General features: G+C 40.9%; 1 protein-coding gene across 2 annotated transcripts in view; it reads right to left on the bottom strand.

Annotated features, from left to right (window-relative positions):
• The window catches only part of LOC148027068 (NEFA-interacting nuclear protein), a 78,917-nt gene that overhangs the window by 17,630 nt on the left and 36,530 nt on the right, over positions 1–24,757 (bottom strand). Inside the window, exons 3-7 of one of the 2 annotated variants that reach the window (XM_087691610.1) lie at positions 16,956–16,991; positions 16,617–16,674; positions 7,089–7,144; positions 6,614–6,676; positions 6,408–6,473 (exon numbers count right to left, since the gene is read on the bottom strand). In XM_087691610.1, the coding sequence (XP_087547736.1) occupies positions 6,408–6,473; positions 6,614–6,676; positions 7,089–7,144; positions 16,617–16,674; positions 16,956–16,991 (279 nt within the window). The remainder of the gene's footprint in view (positions 1–6,407; positions 6,474–6,613; positions 6,677–7,088; positions 7,145–16,616; positions 16,675–16,955; positions 16,992–24,757) is intronic. The other variant, XM_087691611.1, reaches the window with a different exon arrangement.

The following is a 24,757-nucleotide window of genomic DNA, read 5'->3' as shown; positions in this document are numbered from 1 at the left end:
ATATGTATAAGTACAAGTGCTAAAGGTGTGTTCACACCCGAGCACATTTAAAGGCACGAGGCCTTTATTCCCAACATCTTCCTATCACTCCATCCATTAGAAAATAGGATGCAACCATACTTTGCCTATTCGGCACACACGAGCTCGAGAGATTTGTTGATTCTCTCCCTCTCCTCGTCATCAAGCTTCTTCATCTGCGTGTCATTGCAGGTGACGCTATACCACCCATCGCATGAACTACCACGGCAATGGCTTTGACCATTCTTTTCCACCTATCCACTCGAAGCAAATGGAATGGGAGATTGCACTCCATGATAGTGCATGCAAAATCTTTATCTTAGCATTCCTTTGCTTCTCTTTGAGGAAAGACCGAGAACCAGAAATACCATGTGTAGCTTTTTGTAGCGAAACTTATCTACATGGCCTTTTGCTTTCGACGGTGGCGGCGGAGCCCGAGCCTGTTGAGATGCATGGACTACGAATAGAAGTCTTGAAAGTATTCACTTCCATGTCAAGGGTGACGACCTCCTCTTGAGCCTTTGCAATGCTCCATGACACATGACCACTTCGATTGGAGAGCAGAGAATACTTCTTCATGTTTTCGTTGGCCATGAATTGAGGGATTTGAGAATATGGACACTTTGACCACTCATCTAGGTCAAATGAATGCTGAGCCTTGTCGCACTACTTGTCATCGTTTTCCCACAAAACTTGCAAGTCCAATGGTAGTAATTTGACTTACCCATAACCTTCTCAAGATTTGTGCAGAGATTGAAAGGCTTTATGAAGAGGCCTAGGCATTGTGCATTGTGGAAAGAAATAAGAAGAAAGGAGAGGGAGAGAAAGAGGGATTTACAAAAGGGAGAGGGAGAGGCTATAATATGTATGAAGAAAACTTGAAAGTGAGAGAGGGAGAGGGAAAGAGAGAGAGAGAGAGAGAGAGAGAGAGAGAGAGAGAGAGGAAAAGGGATAGGGAGAGGGAGAGGAAGAGAAAGAGGGATAGGGAAAGCACGCAACCAACAGTCGTGATTTTCAAATTGTTCGAACGCACAAATCCTAAATGGTACCAGATGATATGACTGTACAGAACGTACCATTCACGCTGTCGAAGGGTTTTCGAAGGCAAAGTCACGACCACAGAGGACCTTGACTAATCTCAAGATAGAAGATTAATCATATGAATAAGCAAGATGAGAGGATTTGTGAGCAGCAAAAGCGGCAGAAAACGGAGGGCATGTTCATACTCCGGATGGTAGAAAACACTGCATTTTGCAGAGAAGTTAGATGCCCATTCAAGTGAATCTGCTGTGGAAAATCTACTCAAATACTAGAGTATTCATACACCTTGTCTTCCCATGAAACATGAAACTTGATTGCTTACATGTGCACTGCAATCATTAACATCCTTCCAGTAAATACAAACAATGTATACTGCTTTTGGTCATTCCACATTACACAAATGAGGGCAATTTCCTCAATAAAAGTGCAGCATCAGAGTTGCAGCAATGCTACTAATACTGTGCCAGAAAAATCTGCAGAATCCACTATTCAATCAGCTACAGATATAGCCATAATTGTTGTTGGCAGCATTACCAGATATGCGAAGAGGACGGGCATTCCCATTTGGTGCAAGCCTGTGCAAGATCTCTTCCATGGCACAATTGAGCATCCAATCCCCTGCTTGCTTCCTTGCTTTCTCAGTCTCACGGTTTCTGCCTCTTGCTCTTTCAAAGCATTCAGATAATTTCTCCTCATCCTTGCAACATTCAATCTTTTTTTGTTTTATGCTGAGTCGGTGAATCATCCAAATCCGTGCTAGAAAGAACATCAAATGCACACTGAGACAGACTCTGAGGAGTCATTGCATCAGTGCAGTCTTCACTACAGCTCAACTCATTATCTGCATGATAGAACACAGACTTGTTTTGGCAAACATTAGGTGTGCTGCATGCATTGGCCTGTTGATCTTCTGCTTCAGGTCTGCAAATGATTCTGAAACTCTAGTCATTCAATATAGCACAGTATTCATCTGAGACAGGATTGTTGCAATCAGTCTGCCGTCCATCATTCGGCTCAAGATCTAGCTCAGAAGATATAATTTCCCTTGACCTTTTTGTGTTGGTTTGGTCACTCTCATCTCCAACGCTTTGCATGCCAGCAGGACAACTGGTGTTTGAATTTATGGACAGGTTCGTATTGGAATTAACTGCATGACAATCGGCCAAGCATGAGAGACTGGATTTAGCTTTTGCAGCCTGTGACACAGGCCATTTGCGCTGCGAGGTGAGGCTCTTCCTGGATTACTATACTCTCCTGTCAATTCATAACACTTCTGAACCGTCTCCTTCATGTCCTCCCCATAAGTACTAGCAACATTTCAAGCACATGGCATGTTTCCGCCCTGTTAAACCAGTACATTCCACTGTAAATCGCTAAGAGACATCTTGGACATGTGATTATGGGGAGCATCTTCCATGGAAAAGTTGGTTAATCCTTCAGATTTCATGACAGCATTACAATACGAATGGATTATGGCATCCGCACATGGCTCTTGTAAGTTTCGCAAAGCTGATTAATGCTGAACGTCACAAACTCCAACATACATGAGAATGCGGGAAATAGCTGGCCTTCCAGCCCCCTTGAAGAGGTTTAGTACTAAATGTCAATCTGAGAAACATATGTAGGTGCTAGATGCAACCCAATACACAACTCTAATTCGCATGACACTGCATGGTCGAGCGAGCAACTGCATCAAGGATATTATACTCTCCTCTGCTGGCAGAAGTCCACTGGCCGCCATCCATATTGCAGAAAGACATGACACCCCTCCTCCCCTGTTTCCGTTCCTCTGTTCCCCTCTCTTACAAGAATACCAATACCTCAAGAGGCATTCCGTCCTCTATGACCTGGCCAAATCCTCATGCTTCCATCTCTCTATACCCTCTCTATTCTCATGTCGATGCGTCTATCTGTACCTCTGTAGAAGTTATCATCGATCGCTGTAGCTAGCTTACAAGTGAGCCGCACATAATAAACACTATCGAACAGTTTACCGGGTGAATTTCACGAGTTTAAGATGAAACACCCAGAATTACAGCCGGGGAATCTGATTTTTCTTGCGCGTGGGGTTGCCTTTTCCCTGGTATAATAGGGCCTCTATGAAAGCTGTGTCAGGGGGCAGAGAGAGCGAGTCGCAATACCTACCGTTGCTTTTTCTTCCCCCAAGCCGGTAAAGCTCCTCCCTCTGACCAGAAAAGCGGCTTCTCCCACACTAATGTTGCAGTGCATACAAGAATCTTTATTAGGCCAATTGAAAATATTCTCTCTGTAAGGTTTCGGTCAGATCGTAACATGCCAGCATGGTGTATCCCAAAATGTCAGTGTCCTCAAAAGCAACTTAGGGAGTTTGAATGACTGTTGAAGATATTTGAGGCCTGAAAGGAGTTGACTCTTCTCTTAGAACAGGAGTCTCATCAAGGATGGGATGGCTAGGTCCAATCTTCTCCTTGGTAACACTTTGAAATCCATCATCCATATCCATTGTTACAGACACATCCTTCTGCATATCAAGGTCTTCAAGTCCCATAAGATGCTCTTCGTTAATGAACTCTGTTGCAGCCCTTAGCTTTTCAACTTTAGGAACCTCCATTACAAGATCCAAGATAGATGGTAATCGATCTTCTAGTGCTTCTGCAAACAGACCACATTTGGCATACATATCCACCAATGCAGTGTCAAGAACAACATCTTTTTCCAGCAATCCCTCCTTCACAATCTCATCATGTATTTCTTTGGCCTTGTCAAAGCTCCTATGTTGCCACAAGCTTTCACAATGCAAGAAAATATTATTGCATTTGTAAAGAGGCCCTCTAGCTGCATCTTTTCAAAACACATCACTGCTTGCTCATCATATCCATGTTGAACATAACCTGTAATCAACGCACTCCATGATATGACATCTCGAGCTGAAATATTGTCAAATACTTCTTGGGCTTTTCCAAGCATGCCAGATTTTGCATACATGTCAACTAAAGCATTACAGATAAGTTCCTCTTGCTCCAAACCCCTCTCCACTATACTGCCCATGCAGAACAAAAATGCAAACACAACGACTAAGTATGTACAAAGTAACAAATGTCACACACACAACTTTTTGGTGGATTCCACACCTCGGATGCGCAGCAGTACGACAACGCACTGAATGCAACCCTGGGTAAGAGATGTCCATATATGATACACATGATTGCTTTAAAAAAAGCCTTAGATCCTAGATGTGATAGAAGACCAGACGAAATGAGATAGATGCAGGAGGAGTGCCATTGTGTTGATGAAGTCCATCAATGATGAATGCCAGTCAAAAAGCAAGACCTCCCCACCAAATTAAAACACGGTCCAACGAAGGGTATTATAGGCCAATGTGAGTGGAGAGGCCTCGAACAAATCACTCCAAAGATGTCTCGGAAATGGATGAGCCATGCCTCTAACCCAACTAAGAGATGATAGTGAAAAGCTATCAAGGGTACTATAACTTCTTAAAAAAGAGCAACCGAGAACAAGGGCCATGGCAAGGATATACAAACGGCATGGGATGGTGGCTTGATGACGAAGGAAAGAGGCTATTCCATAAAGAAAAGGACTGTAGAAGACTACAATCCCCAAAAAATCTCCTCGCAATCCTCGGAACCCCCCTCTAAAACATTAAGGACTAGGCAAAACACATCTCCATCTCCAAGATCGCCCCTCTCTAAAACAGAGGGCATGAAGGAACTACTAGAGGAGAGTGTGCGGGATAGGATAGAATTGTGGAATTGGTGATGCACAGATCGGAATGGGTGCGACAATGGGAAGATGCCTTGGAGGGTCCTTTACACTAGAAGGGGAATGGAGTTGATAAATCTTAGAGCCAATCTCTTCATGGAGTCATATGAATCAAAGCACGACTATCGATGAGCCAAGGCCTCTCTATAGATGAGATAGCCACAAATGGCTCCTCCAACTAATGATTGTGAAGAGACGTTGACTTAGTGATAATGGCAAATGTAGAGGTAGAGGTCGAAGGAGGCTCTATCATTGCTCCTTCCTTTGCTTCTGAATGAAGGTAAGGGCTTTTCTTTCAGCATTACTCCTTGGGGTGTGAGGTCTTCCCACAATGTGGACACCTGGGATATCCTTTGCACTTCCCCTTTGTATTTATATGACGATTGGAAAGTAATTCCGATTTCTTCAACTTCTTCCCTTTTTTATGCTTGGCTTGTTCTTTACTTGAAGATGATGCCACAAAAGCATGACTCTATGCACCCGCAGTGCAAGAATCGATCTCCTAGTGATGCACATCCAGCTCTAGAATTGCCACGACTAGCTCCTCCCAAGGGTTAGTATTGCTCGTATGAGAGGTGAAAAGACTAGTGTTGAATATGTCATACTTTCATACTGGAAGGTGTGGCAAAAGTGTCACAATAAGGTCTTCCAAAGCGATAATTTACAAGGATTGCAAGCCCATCTCAAACCTCCTCCATCTTGGTGATATGGTCCTCTATCATAGGGGAATTTGCGATAGAGATATCATAGCTACAACTCAAGCATCATATGATACCCAAAAGTCTGAATATAGTAAAGAGATGTCAATCTGGTCCAAATCTCTGTGGCACAGTACAAATGCATCTTACATGCATAAGCACAAAATTTGTACAACTGAGAAATAGAAAAGAGCAAGTTCTAGCCTTGAGGCGGTCCTGAAGCTGCAGAGTCCACAATAGCTACAACACCCGGATCCAAGGTAGGTTAGTGATGAGGGACTGTCAGCAAATCCTTAAGGTCAAAGGTTTCGAGGATGCTGTCAACTTTGTACAACCATAGAGAATAATGTCCCTCGAGTATTTCTGAAATGGGAAGAGAGGGTAGAACAGACACCTATACACATGGTGCCATAAAGGCCAATTGTGGACTTGATGCCATGAAAGGGGGAATAGAATGATATGAAGGTGGTCGCAAGAAGGAACCCGATCATGGTTCGCAACTGTCAATCCATGTCACAATTTCTATCTTGATCTTGGCAATCATCCCAACGATCCTCATAGTCACTATGATCAAAACACACATCTTTTCAATCTCGGTCATCACTTTGACAGCCCTCACAATCCCAATCCACAAGATCCTGCCAATCATATTGGTCTACCATATATATCCTTCAAGAAAATCAATAATTGGCTACAAACACGATATACACCTATTGTATAAGAAATAAAGCATCAATAAGTGTGACTAGAAAATTATTTTTACTACACATTGCCTGATTGGAATTTAGGCATTGTTTCCCTTGAGCCAATCAAAAGCATATCAAGAAACGACAAGAATGCTCAATATGAGCTCACAAGTCAAGGAAAATCCCTCTGATAACAGCACCCAACCTCTTTTGGCTGTTGGAAATATATTTTAGGTTCTTCGATCGCAATTGTCCTACTTGCAACTGCTGCCTGTAACCGACAAAAAGGGTATTGTTTTCACTAATTAGTATTATACACATTAGATTCTCTAGATTCAAAACTTACAACCACGAGCAGAAATACTTTCCACACATTATTTACAAAAAAATTAAAAATAAACGAAAGCTCACCTGAAAGCTTAAGAGCTGCTCAGCCTCCTCATTGGCAAGTTGCTTTTCTTGCTTTCGTTTGTACTATACATTATGACACTGTATAATTAAATTTTGGCAATAGATAAAGTTACAATACCTACTGAAACACTCATGGTTAATCATACATGAACCTCCTCATCCTTTATTGAGGAGATATGTTACTTTCGCAACCAATCTTTCCTTTGTATTTCTGCAAGATTATAACTAAAACAATGAAGTAATGAAGAAGCAATTTTCCTTCAAAAAGCCTCTGATCTGCCTATCAAAACCAACCATTGTAGACTATAGCAGCATGAGGAAGATTGCTGCCTCTTAGGTCTTCACAGTGGAAGTTACTGTAGCTATTCATATTAAGTGAAGTGAGGTATCCTAACTGCATCAGGAGTCACTGGCCTTGTTTTTTTTCTTAACAAATAAATCGTATATGTACATAATAAATGTAAGCCATCCTCACCGTCTCCAAGTTCTCTAAGAACTCCGTTTCATCCTCATCAAGTGCCTTTGGAGGTCCTGTCGAAACAAGGAAAATATTGACTTCTTGAATGTAGAAATGTTTGCCAAAATAAAAATGAGTGAATCAACCCTTGATAATGCACAAATTACAATGTCTAAACTTCATGTCTTGCAAAAAAGGGAAGAAGACTACAAATCCTCTTAAAGTAATCCAAATCACCTCAACCTAATTTTCATATTTATCTCAGCCTGACTTGTCAATGGAGTCTTGAAATACAGAGTTGTAGTATCGAGCACAAATGAAAGCAAGAAAAGCAACTGCCAATGAGGAGGCTATGCAACCCTTAAGTTTGTTAGTTTTAAACATATCATGGGCATTAGGCATTATAGCAACTACCAATGCAAAGGCTAAGCTTAGTTTGTTAATTTCATGCATATAATGGGCATTAGGCATTGTATGGCAATTTGGTCTTGGTTCCAGTGTTTATTTTTAGGCTTCCACTCCTATGCACATCAGCCTTGCTCATATCCTTGGTGCAGTGGTTCCTCAAGCATAGCTTTCTACACGCATTGATTTATCCAGCACTTTTCAAACACTGAACCCGGTGTGCCTTCACATCCATGATTGGAGATACAACAAGAAGCTAGCTTTGCTCCTAGTTCGTTCTAACATTGGGAACCCCTTTCGCAAGATGGCTAAGACAGGTAATCCCCGATCATGATGTGCTTCCATAGGCAAAGAGAATTCAGTTATTTCTACCTCTGTGATCCGAGCTTTGAATAGACATTAGTGTCTTCTCCAAGGCACCTTAGCATTTTGTTGATCATCCCAGGCTAGGGTATTCATGGTGCGGTCATTGCTTTCTTTTCCATGACTTCTAAAGTAGCAGCTCTAGCTTTATCTACAGGACTCTTCGGTATTCTTTTTCCACATCTCACTAATGAGTGGCATATGGTTTTGGAAGTATCAGCCACTCTTAATATGGTATTAGGAAATTTGATTGCTGTGACTCAGACACGTGTGAAGCATATGCTAGTGTGTGATGACAAAAGAAACTTATGCTCAATTGAATAAAATTTTTAAAAAGAAAAATTTTGTGTTTTCTTGATTCAACTAGGAAAAATGAGATAAGAGTCCATTTTTGCCCATGAATTTTTCTTTTTGCTTTCAAATAACAAGAATTTTGCCAATATATTCAATGACAAAACATTTAGGAAAACAAATGATTAAATAATTTTTCTTTCTTACTACAATACCTGTTTATCAATATTTGTTGCTACTGTTGTTGTATATACTATGTTGTTGAGGGTTTTCTGGTGTTTACAGTGGTATAGGATATGTTGGGACATCCAAAGGATGTTTTTGGGTGGCTGCTTATTCGGCCATACATCATTGTATATGTCATTATCTAGATCACCCATGATCTGAGAGAGGGTGTTTGGTTTAAGCATACCGTGGGAGAGAGTGAGATTGGAGGTACTGTGGCTAGTCACCAAATGCCAGTTACCTTGGTGGTATTGTACTCATTCTCATGCCATGCTCACATAGAAAGGATCAGTAGCTTCTAGCATGGGCTAGATTGGTTCCAAAAGAAGTTATGATCAACAAATAGCATTATCATGGAGCCTATCCCTTGTTGATTGCTTGATATACATTATTTTTATGTTATACAAACTAGAGGCCACAAATCAGTAAAAATGCACTTAGTTCATAGTCTGTGTGGTTATTGAGTAGCACGTTAATGACTAGCCAGGTTTGTTCTTAGTGGCATGTGGGGATCAATTTGGAGGGTGGATAAAAGTCAGCAGCAAGCACTTCTTATGCAAAATGTCCTCCTGATTCATACATGATCCACTCTGCAACTTGGCACTTTGAACCATGATAAAGTGCATGCGCCTGTACAGAATTGATTGGAGAAGCTCATAATGGACACAGCGTGGGAGAATGAACAATGATATGAGCTCTTTCTAATGAGTTTATGTACACCGATGTACAACTCGGCTGTCCATAGAGAGGACAAAAGTGGGATGTCATTGAAAACCATAAGATGTGCAAGCACAAAGTGATCCAACCATAAAGTAAAACCAGGATCAAGACTCATGCAAGTGGTGCTCCTGTCATCCTAATCCCATTTTAACAGAAAGGTGTGATCCACAAAGGTTCAAAACAACATAGTAACACAACCAGCATTTTTATCATAGTAACGACTTACAAGACACAACTGTTTCCACACCTTTGGAGACCCCAGATACAAGAATTTGGGGGGGCCTATCCTACAAATGAGGGGCAGGCCCTGTCCCACATCCTGGACATCCATTACACCTATCCCAAACATCTCTCCATCCCCTTGTCAAAGACAACCAGTGGGGAACTTGTTCTTTTCTTTTGTGGAATTTTCACTGACTTAAAAATGTCATTTACCGTTGTTTCTTCCCCTTTTCTCATACACACATACTAGAATCAGCCCTGTCTGAAACTCACATACCAAATCGGCTCATATCTCTCACACACACAAAACATTTTTTGGATTGATATCTAGATGCACGCATGCACGCATATACACATCTTCTGTGATAGTGTAACAGGTGATAGTACACACCCACACATGTTAAGCTAAAAAGGATGCATTTCAGTTAAAACCTTAATTAGCTCATTTTAAACAGCTCAAAACTCAAAAATGCTACAAAGTTTTTGTCCCGTAAGCAAACCCCCAAACTTTGGTTGGATCCGCATCTATAAATAGGATTGCACAGCCACTTAGCTCATCCTTGTTTTGCAAATCACTCTCTCCATCCGCTGGTGCCTTCTTCCACTAGTGTCTACACCCTTCCTTCAGCAGATATCTCAATTTATTGTGCAGATAGCCTGGCTCCAGCCCCTGGCAACTTGTCCAGCCCTGCTTCAGCCTGTGTTTGCTGATCACAACATGTTCACAGCCTTCTACAAGCATTCAGCAGCTGTCACCATCTATCTGGGGCTGCGTTTTCATTGTTTAGGCTGCCATCAGCTGATGTTAGTATCTACAGCCGTCACCTGGCCATTCTGGGGCAGCAAATAGCTGTGCTTTAAGCATACAGTAGCCACCCTAACATCAAACATCATCTTCAAGCTGCTGCCTTGACTACAGGTGTTGGTTTTCAGTGCAACAGTCGACTGGAGCTGTCACACACTGTATTGTCTGTGCAAGCCACCCTGCTGCCTACTGTTAGATTCAGCCTGTCCGGACTTCATTGTCTCCGACTGCGTTTGCAGCAGCAGATCACTTCTTGAGGCTACCTGCTGTGTTTCAGGACAGACACACTCTTCAGCTCATCTCTGCCCCAGCCCAGCCAAGACACGAAGGTTCAAGATCATTGGATTCACATTAGCGCAGTGTGTTTGATCTTTAATTTACATTCTCTCTCAGTAGCTCTTCACCTTCAAGTTCTACTCTTTATCATTGTCTTACTGTCATACACTTTGTATTGATCTTATTTGTTCCGAGTATTTCTTTACATGGTATTAGAGCTAGGTACACTCTATAGATACCTAAGCCTTGATCTAAAAGCTTGACATCAAGGAAAAGTAAGAATGCAAAAAGAGAAGATGTCTCTTCCACCATCACCAGAGCCAACTTCTTAGGCACCGATAGCACCTTCCATGGAGGCTCTGAGAGGCTGGGAACTACCTCCTAAAATCCAAAATGCTCCTTCTCATCCAGGTCATCCTACCAACAGAATGTTAACATTCACTTTTAACGAATATGTTTAGGTTATCAATATGAGAGAAAACAAAGAGTAGAACAAGGCCTACCTCCAATTGGACATCAAGAGTCGAGACAATACTCCTTCCACTTAGGCATATCATCCAGTTGATCATTTCGTGAGGCTCAAGGGAAGTGCACCACAATCAAGGCACAAAGCTGATGGGGATCTAGAACCCTCAGCTCAAGGAGGATACAACAACACTGAACATGTACAGTATTTCAATTCAAATCAATTTGAATGGGTAATGGTAAACAGGTTTCATTTGCTAGTCCTTTTACTTCAGCTGATGTGCAGGTTATGGGTCCAAGTATTCATGATACCCTGTACACATATACCAGTATGTTAATATGAATAGAGGTGGCTCAAAAAGAAGACCACCAGGTAATACCTCTCATATGGTTGGAAATTTAGGTAGATAAGTTTTTTTGGTGTTTTTTTGCATACCAACACCCCACCCATTCCACCTACATCTTACACTCAAATTCCACAAGCATCTAGCTTTGAAATCCCACCCATCGCACCCTTTCTTTCCACTGCATATTCATCTATGCATTCACCTTTGGCACAATTCACCACACTAGGGAGACCACAATCTTTATACATTTATCCCTTTGGTCCTTATACTTATGCACAACAAGGTCGTGGGGGTGCACCCAATGGTGGGGGCTTATCCCCCAAACCAAGCACCTTCGGAGATTATCGGCAAAGGTTACCTACCCAAGTGTTGCATAGTTGCTCCCACAATTCCACAGCTATCGTTAATTGGTGGACCATCTGGCTATGTTTCAATGCCTTAGCCTACAAATGGGTAAGAACCTTGGGTTTCAAGGCCTCCTACTTCAATAACTACTAGTATACCAAGCTTTATTATGTCTCCCTACTATACCCCTCTTAAAACACGCCTCAAAGTTCACAATCCACATCATGCTCTACCAAGAATGCTTTCAATGTCAAAACTCATTATATATTCTAATCTCATGAGGCATATCTTAGATTCTCATTAACTTATGAGACCTTGTTTAGAGGCTAGCATCCCAACCAGCTCCGCCCACGCTCCTCCGACGGTTGTCTACTCTTGAAAAGTAAGGAATACTTCCACCATCACTCCAATAACATTCTTATGAAGGGGACATGGCACAACATACCAAGTGCCATTCCACTCAATGGCATTCTGCCAATGATCAAACTACAATGCCCCTTTCACAAAATGTTGACTCTATCCCTCATGGCATGGATCATCAAACCATAATTAGTACAAACAAGATCTGTCACATGTGCCTACTTCCTTGAGATCACCATGGGCCATCCTACAAATGTCACTCCTCAAGAACTCCCTCAATCCCTACATCATGGAGTGTGTCACGTGCCCAACAAGGAGGAGGCCAACACTTCCCCCCTATCTCTCTACCTTTGCAAAAGTCTCTTGAACATCCACCGATGGGGCATCTAGTGGAGAAGCAATCTCCTCATCAGCAGAAGGAGCCTCAATAGGCATTGGTTCAAGTGTCCAACTGTCACCAAGTTCCCCAAGAATAGTGCTCCTTCACCCACCTCTACAACTAGAACCGAACATCTCAACTTGCATAGATATCTTGCAAGATTGGATCATAGATTCAGTAGCCCTATCTCAGCTTGGATAGATATCTCGTGAGATTGGATCATAGATTCAATAGCCCTATGACTCTGAATTATAACCAACAAACATCTATTTCTTAGACATGGGCTCGAACTTGCTTCAAGTGTTCTTTGGGATGTGATGTCTATGTTCACATTCTGAACATCCTCAAGTAAAAGCATTTGGCTTTAGTCCAAAAAAAGCCTCAACGGAGTCATACCGATAAACTTGAGGTAGGTGATCAATTGAGAATATGAACTGCAATGGCCATTGTTTCAGCCCATAGACACCCACGTGTCTACCGATGCTAGTCCATGCCATCTCGATCACACTTCTATTCTTTTGCTCCAAGATCCCATTCTCCTAAGGGGTTTTGGTGTTGGCATACCCCTGATGAATCCCTCACTCTGCACAGAAATGAGCCACCTCATTGGAGACAGCTCTCCACCTTTATCGAATCTAACTATCTTTAACTTCTGCACAAAATGGATCTCCTCAAAGATAAGCCAATCTCTAAAATGAGAGAAAGCCTTTAACTTCAATAAGTCATCATGTTAAAATATCCATGATCAACATTAAAAAAAAGATTCTCCTTGAGGGACTCTGTCTGCATATGCCCACATAAATCTATGGAAAACAAGCTCCATGGGCTCCTAGCCGCTCCTAGCCCATCTAGAAGCCTTACTAAGAATCGAATCTCAATGTTGCTTGCCCCAAATACAAGACACACAAGGGGGATAGCTCACCCCAATAGCTGGCAATCCCACACCAGTTGGTCACATGCTACCTTTTGAAGGTACTCGTAGTTGAGGTGGCCGAACCAAGCATGCCACAACTCGGTCTGAGACTGAAAAGAAAAAAGTAAGAAAGTAAGAATGGTGGAACTTTGCATCTTCGAGACACCATTCTCCACATGCCCTTGGCGCAGCAACAGTCTAGACTTGTCATGCGTCTATCAAGACAATCCTTGGTATCATTCTTATCCTTATCATGATAGTCCTTCTTCGAATGACCTGTCTTACCACACATATGACAAGTAGACTTCCTATCCTTCTTGTTTTTATCATCCTCCTTCTTCTTCTCTTTCCCTTTCTTTTGAGAACTCTAACCTACAAGAGCCTCATATTTCAGGATTGAGACTCTTTAATTGCTCCTCTTGGTCCAAGACCATAGGAACCAATTGTTCCCACTTAAGGGTGTCTGTCTACCCAAAAGCAATCAAGGTGAATTAGAATGCATTGAATTGGGGTGGCAATTGTGACAACAACGTGCTCACCATGTCCTCAAAAGTAATAGCCTTTCCCATATTCTAAACCTACATTTGCGATTGCGGTGTTCACATGCTTGTTCATGGAAGCGGACTTGTTTGGGTTTGAAGTCCACTTTGCACCTCTAAAGATACCCTCTTTATCACAATCATCCTATTATAAAGCTGGTCCAACTCTAACCATATCTCACCGACATTGGTCAAATGCTTGATATGAGCAATCACAGTTGGTGTGCAAAAGAGAGAGAGAAACGAGCAAATGCAGACATTCAGCTTATCCCAATGGGCATGTACTTTCGCCACCTGCATTTACTCCTCTTGCAAAAGTATGGAAGAATCCTTGATCATCGAACAATCGGGCCTTAGTCACAAACTCCACCAAAATCATAAGGTCCAATATGGCCAACATCATCACCGCACCTCCAACATTCTAATCCTATAGAAGAGCTGGTAGCATAAGGACTTGTCGGTCCATATTAGTCTAAAACTCCATATCAACTTCGAAAGACATTATCACTTGAGAATATCCACACAAACTGGGTAGAATCCTCTAACTTCAAAAAGGAAGCCTACTAGGGCTTCCTTCACTCATTGCCGAACACGCTTCAACCACCAGTGATCAAAGTCTAAAATCTGTTGCAAAAGGCTAAAAACGCAGAATTAACTCCTGTTTGATAGCTATCCCTACATAAAAACAAAAATAAATCTCCTTTTCCACACATCTTTGCTCACTTGCTCAAATGCTGAAAATGCAGCCTTGGTGTCGTGTTGAAATCTTCTCTTCATGTCCACCCACATAACACAAAGGTGAGAGAGAGAGAGAGTAGAGAACGCTAAACACTCCAGAGAATGAATGTTAAATACAACAGACAGTATGCTATGTACAATGGACTGTGGAAGTATACACAACCAAATATCTCTCTCAACCTGCACAAGACAATGTGAAATTTACTGGGGGCAGGGCTGCTATAAAGAGCAGCAAAATAATGATAAAATAATGCAGGTTGAACAGTCAAAAACAGGTCAATCGCAGCAAATGATGGTCCGACTTCTGCCATAAATGCACCACCTGCTGGAATGCAACGTGGCACTGCTGCCCATCCTACCCATCCTATCCAGCTAGCTCAAATTCCCAAAATGGCCAACATGCTCCTGTATAGAATGATGATGCCTAAACTACTCAAATTTGCCCTGGCCAAGCTTGCCCGTCTTGGAGGTGACCAAGTCTCTAACACAATGGACTTCGATCCTTAGGCCCACCTCATCTCTAGAGAGAAATCTAAGGTTGAGGTCTTGGTCCGCATACGCAAGTTGCCCATAGATGAGGCTACCACAAAGGCCCACCCTCTATGATCCTATGGCCATACAACCATTTGGATCGTTGACAATGGTACCACACGTCACATGAATGCACTTAATAACATCTTTATCCCTCAGGCAGCTAGAGCACCTGCAAAGTAACCACTCTACCAAAATTGCCTGGAGTAACCACTTTGGCTGTAAAAAGTATCTTCTCAGATGAAGCTTGGACTTCGAAAAAGTTAAGTTAAAAGGCCTCCCTAGTGAAAGAAAAAGGCCTTGTTACCATGTTTTCATCTGTGGCTTTGCTAGAGCTAATCCACAATGTAGCTAGAACTACGCTCTACCGAGCTACAGTTTCAAAAGGGGATGATGATTCCAAATAACAAAATGTGTTGGAGAAACGATCACGACAGTTCATGATGCTCTTATTGAGGACATCAAAGTGAATCATACAATACAAGCGGATAAGGAAGAGTTTTTGTGTATGCTTGTACAAGAAAATGCAATTATGAGCATTTATGTGGCACCTAACCATGAGAGAGTTGCATCTACTTCTCCCAAGAAAATAATGGAGGCAATGTTGGACACCCGCTTGGTTCACATCACAGCCTTCCATCATAAGGGTGCAGCGTGTTCCTATAGGAAGGATCCCTGTAGTGGGTCATACTCAATAATGGTTTGTGCATATCTTGCAGTGAGATGTTATTCGAAATATATTGGAGGGTCCTCGTCGTTTCTATAAGGTTTTGTTTCTCGCAAAAGAGCCCCAGACACTTTTTTGCAATGGGTTCCCATGTTTTAGAATGGGCAGCTTGTACATGTAGTACCATGGACACAAATGGTGGACTATAAGGACAAGCATCATCAAGCTTGTCCCATTTTAGTTGAGGTATTGGATTTTTTGTTTCAATATTGGGACTTGTTGACACTAGTATCGTGTATCATTAAGGAGGTCTTGGCAGAGAATGGCCTCTCATAGCAGGATTCATACTTGCATGCTTTGGGATACAAGCCCTATCTAGAAGGCCCCTTTGTTGCTACTCTTAAGTGGGGCTCATTTGCTGGTCACTGCTTGAAATGTGGTGAAGAGGGACAATTTATAACTGAATATCAAATAGATGTATCTCAACAGTCTCAAGAAATCTTCAATTGGAGGTAGGATCAAACTTAATCAGAGCATGGTGGCCATCCATGGCAGATTTGCAATCTTTTCTATTATTTCTCTCCATACACTCTCCTCCTACACCCACATTCATAATCATTCGGTGTTTTGGAATTAAGGTCTCCATCATGTCTCCCATGTCCATTGCTGTGAGTTAGATATTTCCATATATAGACAAACAAAGAATTCCAGCATTTCATTTGAACTTCTCTAACTGTAAATCCTGACAATTCAGTAGACTTTGACAACCACCACAAGTTGCACACCTATTAAAAGCAAGTGGTTCAAGCATGTGAATGCCAATTGCATATCAATACTTTAATTTCAAATTGACCTCCATGACAACCTTGAAGGCTTTTAATCTTTAAAAGTGCATGGCCCTAGTGCATGTCATGTTATGATTTTGATAGCATTCCTGGATTTAAAACAAACTTACTATGTTTGAATCTTTCATTGAACTCTGCCTGTTGTTTATCTTTGTTCTCTTTCAAAATCTGCAGAAAAAACAGCAAACATTTTGAACTTCTTTGATAAGAAAGGAGCATGTGTGTTCTTCTACCTACGATCACAAGCAGCATGGACAACTGATGCTCATCTAGACACATAGAAACACTTGGCTACTTCAAGTGAATGATCACACTCAAATGCAGTTATCCAATACATAAAACCTTAAGATTCAAAACCCACTAATAGACAACCTCAAGCTTGCAACTCCACAATTCTTGATGTTTAGCTTTTAGTAGTCTATAAAGAAGTCCCACTTTACAATGTTTACCTTGATAAGGAAATCAAAATATCCACAATTTGAAACCTACAACGTCACAATGACATGAAATTTTTTATGATTTGCTTAGCACTTGATTTAAGTGTTAATCAAATGAGAAAAGGTGAGGTGCACATGATATGCAAGTTAGTTATTTCACAATGATGGGCCAAGGACCCTGAGAAGTCACTGAGTATCAAAGGCAAAAGTTGTAATAACTTATATTAGTCAAGTACTAGGCAGCGCTTGGTGACAAATTTTGGCCCAAAAGATTTTATCAGCCATTAACGTCAATGGTAACATTAGGAACTAGATTTGATTGTTGCCTAGTACAATTATTTTTCTAAGCAAGATTTAATAAATTAATTAATTTTCAAAGTTATTATCCTGAAAATCAATTTAATTGGCTAAGAAATGCATTTAGAAGGCTGCCACTTGGCAAAATTTGCCCGTTGTCGTCGTGTTAAGAGTTGAAGGTCTACCACCGGGGCTTTTAGTGCAGAAAAAGAGTTTGGGATTCAAGATTCAGAAAGAAAAATGGATTGGGTTTTAATAAGATTTGGGGTTTAGAAAGAATTTAGGTACGGAGAAGGAATTCAAGCCTTCTCACTTTGTACTTAACATACGTGAACAGAAGGAATAAGACTAACTTGATTACATCAAATGCTTCAGGATGCATACATCATTTCATAAAGGATATTTTCAAATTTCTAATTCATTTATGAATGTCAAATGCAAGCTCTTTTGGCATTTATTTCATGTACACAAATGGATTTCAATCCTTTGGGTCAAGTATATTGATGCTAGAATCAAATACATCCAAGATTTGGGCCAAAGATGCATGAAATGGATTGAAAAATGAATAATTTTAGCTTCAGCCCTGTTTTAAAACAGAAAATTCCAGCCCATAAACATATTCAAAATGAATGCATAAACTCAAGAAGAAGCACTCTTGATCATCTATGAACAATGTCCTGAAGAAAAGAGGTCATTTTCCTCTATTACAATCATAAAAAACCCATGTTTGCTCATAAAAATGGATCAAAATAGTGGGCTACCCTGTTTATGACTGGTTATTCCAGCCCATAACAGTCCATAAGTTTTCATTATCCTCACCCTTTGCTTGCCCCAAAGTTACTCAAGTACTTGGACACAAGTCGGGCTTCATTGGACCAAGAATAAGGTGGAGAAGATGAGAGAAGTCGTGCATAAGAGCAGGCTGAATACTCTTCTCTCAGATTTCCCCTCTTTTATAGACAGTTTCAGCATGCATTTTCGTCAGACCAAAGAGGCAGAGAAGTGGAGCTCTCACCAAGTTATCATCTTCAGTTGTTGGCCTGTCAATCTTCAGTTTGCATGCTCCAATCCATGCATCTCAGCTCCAGCTTTCTCCCAGTTTCCCTCAGGTAGAGCAGCCCGCATTTTGCGCTGAAAATCGTGGGCTGCTCTCTACTCCAACCCTGGTCACTTTTTGACCAGCCTAGGTCACCTGCTGGTCACCTTAGTCAGTTACTTTTGGTGCCGTGTGGACCTAGTGGACTTTTGACAGTTTTTGGCAACATTTTTGGGTTTTTGTCCATATTTTTGTACCTGAATTAATGTGATTTATCCAGCAGACTATCAATTACTTCCAGATGTCCAAGTTTTAGGTTTCCATAGACTTATTTTTCATAAATGTATAAGGTATATCTGCAAATTATATGCTAAATACAAAAGAACTTATATAACTAAGGTAGATATTGGATAACAATGCCTGAAAATATCTCATATAATTCCCAGTGAAACTCTTCTGAGTTCATAAGAATCCCATGATTTATATCATGGACAGTAAACTCTTTGACATTCACCCCCTCCTAACTTGCACATCCTCCGGCATGTGCCATTTCATAAGATTACAGGTCAAGGAGGGTCTTCTTTTTCTTCATCTTCATTCTCTAAGTCTTCGTCTTCCTGCATGTTTTCAAGTAAAGAGCTTGTATCAAAGTCATCAAGTTCATAAGTTGAAGATTCTCTTCGTTTGAAAAGTTTGATTCGTTTCCCAGCTATTGGAGTCTTTATCATGGTCCCATCCATTTTAGCCAAAGAGTAAGTAGCATTATTATATACTACTTTGACAACATATGGTCCAAACCATCGCTTGGCTAACTTCCTATGAGCACTATATTGATTATCGAGGCTGCTATCATAAACAAGAACCCAGTCGTTCTCTTGAATAGCTCTTGGACGGAGTCGATGGTGTTTATCAAACCTCTTCTTATTCTTTAATCTTGTTGTTTTTAGCCTTTCAATGGCTATTTTAACATCCTCTGGCCTTCTTTCAAGTTGCCTTATGCGTAAAGACAGCAATTCTTCCATGTTCATGCCTTCATCCCAAGGCAAGATACTCCATGTAACAATGGATTTCTCAATAGGCATAATAGGTGGCTGTCCATACATGAGTTCAGCTAGCATATATCCTGTCACTGCACTATGGGTTGTTCTATCAACCCATAATGCGAATGGTAGCATTTTAGGCCATTCCCTCAACTTTCCTTTGCATGATTTTGCTAAAGCTTTAAGAATTGGTTGATGACCTCTTTCACTCTTACCATTGCCTTCAGGGTTGTAGGCTGAAGTAAAAGATAGCTTAATCCCCAATTGAGTAAAGAAATGGCGAGCTTCATCGGCATCCAATTCTCCTCTATCAGCAGTTACTTTAGCAACACATCCATAACTGCAAAATACTTCTTCAAGTAAAAATTTGCAAACAGCATGAGTGGACTTTGTTATCAAGGCCTTTCCTTCCACTTGATTTGTGAGATCTTCTCTAGCAAGTACTAGATACCTCATGTTTCACATTCCTGTAGGCATGGTTACTAAATTAATAACCCATCTATAGTGAATAGATAAAGGATAGGTAGGCTGAAGCCCATCTCTATGTTTTACCATGAAATACATTTGACAAGCATGACAAGACTCAACAAAATGCTCAATGTCTTTATACATGTTTTGCCACCAAAAATTTTCTTTTATTTTGGCAAAAATACCCAATATGCCTGTTTGACCAGCCAATAGGCTTTCATGGAATTCTTGCGTGACCTATCTTTGTGTCTTTTTGTCACCTAAGACACGAACAGGCGCTCTTCCTTTCTTCTTTGCATGCCTCCAAAGGTAGCCATCTTTAAGAAAAAAACCATAGGCTTTTCTCTTAATTCTCTTGAACTCTTCATGAGTCCATTCTTCCTTCTTTGTCATAGTGCTCAAAAATTGGCCGATCTTTAGCCAATCATCTGCATAATATTCTTCTTTAAAGTGTGAACAAACCATAACAAAACATGGAATATGCTGTTTACTAGCTGTCCATTGTCCTTCTTTAATTGATTCATCCATCCTGGCTGATGTAAAAGTTATATTATCAGCTGAACCTGTTGTTCTTGTTGTACTTTTTGTTGTACCTGCATTAACAGCTTCATTTATAAACTCTGATTCTTCTTCATCCATCATTTCTTCTTCATCCATATATCTGGTACGTGAAAGCATGTCAGCAAACAACTGGATTTTCTTTACCTGCAATATGTTTCAAATCAGGATTTAAGGATTTAATATAGGCTATCCATCTTAGCATGGCTATGTCAGGAGTGGAACAGTTGGCTATCATGCCCAAGAGTGGAAGGCAATCTGTCTCAACTATAACATGTGCGCCCATGAAGTACTCCCTGTCACATTTTAATGCGGTTACTACTCTCCAAAGCTCTCTTTTAATTTGAGCATACCTTCTTTGTCGTTCATTAAGAACCTTTGCTCCAAAGCGGATCACATATCTGTTGCCTTCAAGGTCGTCTTGACCAACTGCCCATCCTATTCCAATAGGACTTATGTCCACTGTGAGTATAATGGGCTGTCCATTAGAGTAGTTAGCCCTCTTTAAAGTGGGGGCCGAAGTCAGCATTTTCTTGAGTTTCCGAATAGCCTGAGTGTGTTCTTTTGTCCAAAGAAACCTTTGGCCCTTTCTTAGAAGCTGATAAAGACTTTCAGCAACATGAGCAAAATGTGATATCAAAATAAGGTAGAAGACACATGCACCAAGAAATCTTCTCACTTCTGAAACATTTGTACATTCTTCTTGCATCTTGCTGATTGCATTTATCTTCGATGGAGAAGGCTTTTGGCCATATGGTCCACACATATGACCGACCACAAGGACTTCTTCAACTCCAAAAACAAATTTAGCTCCTGAAAGAGTAAGATGAACTTCTTCTAATTTAGACAGGATTTGAGCACAATCATTAATATGATCAAAAACAAACTTTCGATATCCAAGTTCATTGAGTTCTTCAGTTTTCTCATGAACTTCACATCCTTTGATTGGAACATTATCAAGGAAAGGAAGAGTTAATTGAGGAATATAATCCCTCAATACTTTATGCATGGCATTCATCATGTGAGCTACTGAATTCGTAGCCCCTTGAGGTAAAGTACACATGCGGACTAGGCCAAGTGGTGTCTTCATTGTAGTAATGTCACGGCTTTCCAAAGCAAGCTGAAATTGGTCGTAGCCTGAATATAAGTCTCCCATGGAATAGATTGCCCTTCCTGCAAAAGCTTCAACAAATTCATCCACAATTGATCCTGATCCAACATTTCTAATAGTGACTTTATTAACGGGTTGCAAATCTTGAATGAATCGTAAAGATCCATTCTTCTTAGGTACGGTAAACCATCAGTTGAAATATGGAGCTGAAGATGGCTCCAATATTCGCATTTTTATCTTTTCATTTAAAAGTTCCAATAACTTAGGCAAATGAGCCCTTGGAACCGGAATTGGTTTAAGATTCCAAGGCACATGTGGGACTGTAAAAATTGCCATTGGAGCCACAATGCTTGGATCCACACAACCGATTTCATGCGGCTAAAATGAAAAGGCTTTACCATGGTTCTTTAACATCTGCATGAAAATTTGTTTTTCAGCCGGCAAGAGGAAAGAGTCTTCACCAATTTTCAGCTTTTGTAGACTTTCAGCTGTAAATTGATGGCCAATATCTTTAGGATCACGAAGGCTTGGTTGCTTAGATACCCTTTCTGCCAATCCTTCGCTTTCAGGTGGTAGAAGAGTAGCTACCGGCTTGACCTTCTTATCAACTGTTTTATATTTTGTTTCTACTCTTGCTTCATCCTTGTTTGGCTGTCCAAAGGCTTCATAATCTGCAAATTCTTGAATTATGTCATACATATCCAATGTACATACCTGTATGGACTGATTTTCAGCTTGATTTTCTGCATGAACAGCTATATAAATTTCAGCCATTGTATCATTATAATTCAGCCCATAAAATAGACCTGAAATTTCTTCATCTTTAGGTAAAACATCAATTTGCTTCAGTTCTTGCTCCATATGACTCAAATATTTTCTTTCAACCCTGTTCATGGCTGAAAATTGTTTGTAACAGCCCACTCCATTGGCTGAAAAAACCTGCAATTCAACTTTAGACCTTGCCTTCTTCATATGTGGAGACAATTTTTTATGACATGATACACTGCCATAGCCTCCACTTATAGCAGCGCTACCCGAAAACCCTTAAATTCTCGGACATTAGGAGGAACGGGATGATCTCTCAATCGATCCCTATTCCGATAGTGATTAACACAAACAGTTAGGAATTGAACAGCCTTATCATTATCCTTGCTTCTTATCCGAGCGTATGATGAACCATCATCAAGAGCCTTTGTCTCTAAATGAGACTCGGAATTAAATGGTTGTCCAAGAATGATTGGATAACTGCAAGAATCTTGAACAAATAAATGAAATTCATATTTTACGTTACCAATAGTAGCTTGTACATAAGGACACGCTGCATAAAGATCGCCAGAAGAGTTATTGGCTGCCTTCATGCACCATCCTGGGTCCACATCAATGGGCCATCCACCATTCTCATAGAGACTTCTTAACATAACATTAATTTCTGAGCCATGGTCTATAAGGGCAATGCATGGGGTTTCTTTCTCACCAATTTTAACAACAGTTTCAGTAGTCGCCCTTGCACAATGGGTACGGGAATAGTGACTACTTGGAATAAAGTGAGTTTCACTTTCTTCCTGCATATTGTGAAGAAAAGTCTCTTTCTTTTGCATGGGCTGCACTTTAGATTGAGAAGTTTCCACCATTATGGCTTCTTCAACTTCTGCTTCATAAATGTCTTCATCTTTGGCTTCTATGGCTGCAATCAATTCTTTGATTGCCTCCAATCGAATCCCTTGAGTTTTCAACTTTTCTTCATCCTACAAATACACATGAAGTACTTGCAAAAAAGCATGTACAGATTCTTCAGTTTCCTCACCAACATATTGTCTTTTTCGTTTAATTACGTCAATTATTACATCATGAAATCCTCGTTTTGCAATACCGAGAATTTCACCTAATGTAAATTCAATTCTACTTCCAAGAATCCTTTCTTCTAGGATCCGTTTAAGATCCGTTGCGGTCTCTATGTCTGACTGCAACTTGTAACTGGGATTTTCGCTTTTTCTTTTTCCTTCTATCTTCTTTGCTTGAGGGGCATCTCCCATGTCAAATTCTGGTGGTGGCGGATTTTCAGCAGCCTTTTGTTGGTCTGGTTTGCTTCTTGTTATGCGATTAGTCGGTCCTGAAGAAGAAGGACCGGCAACATCTTCTTCTCTTTTCTTCTATCATGGCTTCTTGATTATTAATTTCAGCTAGCCGGACAAAAGCTGAAAATAAATCCACAGGCCCGGACCATCCGGTTCTTCCCCGAATACATTGGCTGGCAATAGTTAAATCATCCTTAGTTTCCTTGCCTTGCTCCATGCGTTCAAAGGCCTGCGTCCACACTTTAGATTTTGCATTAGTTTTACATGCTTTAACAATTTCATTAGTCGGCTCAATTTGCAACCCATAAGTTGCAGCATCAACAGCTGCATAGGCTGTTCTTGTTGCCAAATCCTCCAATCTTTTCTTCATGCAGCCGTTACCGAAGTTTGGCTCAAGAGGAAGCCCGGTTTCGGTTGCATGAATTTTGCCATCCTTTCAAAAGACTAATTTTTGTGCTTCGGCTTCACGGAATGCTCCACACTCCCTCTTGTCATGCTGAAGGCTATCACACCAAATGCAGAGTCTTTTAAAGCCTTCTCGTGCAGGTCTCTGCGCGGATGACCAACCCCTTTCTTCTACTTTAACATCAAGCCTTTCTACTTTAGAATTAATTTCTGTTAAATTAAGATGGTGTTAGCAGAGTATTTGTCAGCTCATGTGTAAGTTTGAGCTTGATCTGGGCTGGGCATTTTTATTAGGTATTTTAGGTATTTTCTGGTGTGGCATTTTATGCCAGTGGAGCATTTTATGCACCAGTCGGCCAGCATTAAATGCTGTCCGACCAGCATTATTGCTCCCCACTTTTTCAGCCTATTTATACTCAGTGGCTCCTCCTCAGTCAGTCACATCATCTTCACCATCTGCAGACTCTGTGGAGAGAGGAGCCAGTGCCAGTGCCCACGCAGCCAGTGACTCACTGTTGTATGCGACTGTCTCGTGTTCAGATATATGGATTCCATTTCCCGTGGATACATCTGAGTTCTCATCTGTATCGTGTTCTTTTCTTTTCTCTTTTTGTCTTGTGTTTCAACAGTTTATTTCAGCACATGTTTATGCTTCCACCGCTGCTCCACTTCTGACATGGTATCAGTTTTCAGGATTTGTGTTTCTGCTGTGTTTTCTTGCTGATTTCAGGACTGTTTTGTACCCCTGCTGATCAGACGACTGCTGTCGCAACCAGGCGACCTGTTTTGGGGCTGTTTTCAGCCTGCGTTTTTTGCAGTTTTGC

Source organism: Lygodium microphyllum, chromosome 13 (assembly GCF_053477565.2).
Source record: "Lygodium microphyllum isolate KBCC chromosome 13, Lygodium_microphyllum_v1.1.10, whole genome shotgun sequence".
NCBI classification, from domain to species: Eukaryota; Viridiplantae; Streptophyta; class Polypodiopsida; order Schizaeales; family Lygodiaceae; genus Lygodium; species Lygodium microphyllum.
The sequence above is the reverse complement of the archived record's forward strand: the minus strand, read 5'-3'. Positions and strand labels throughout refer to the sequence as shown.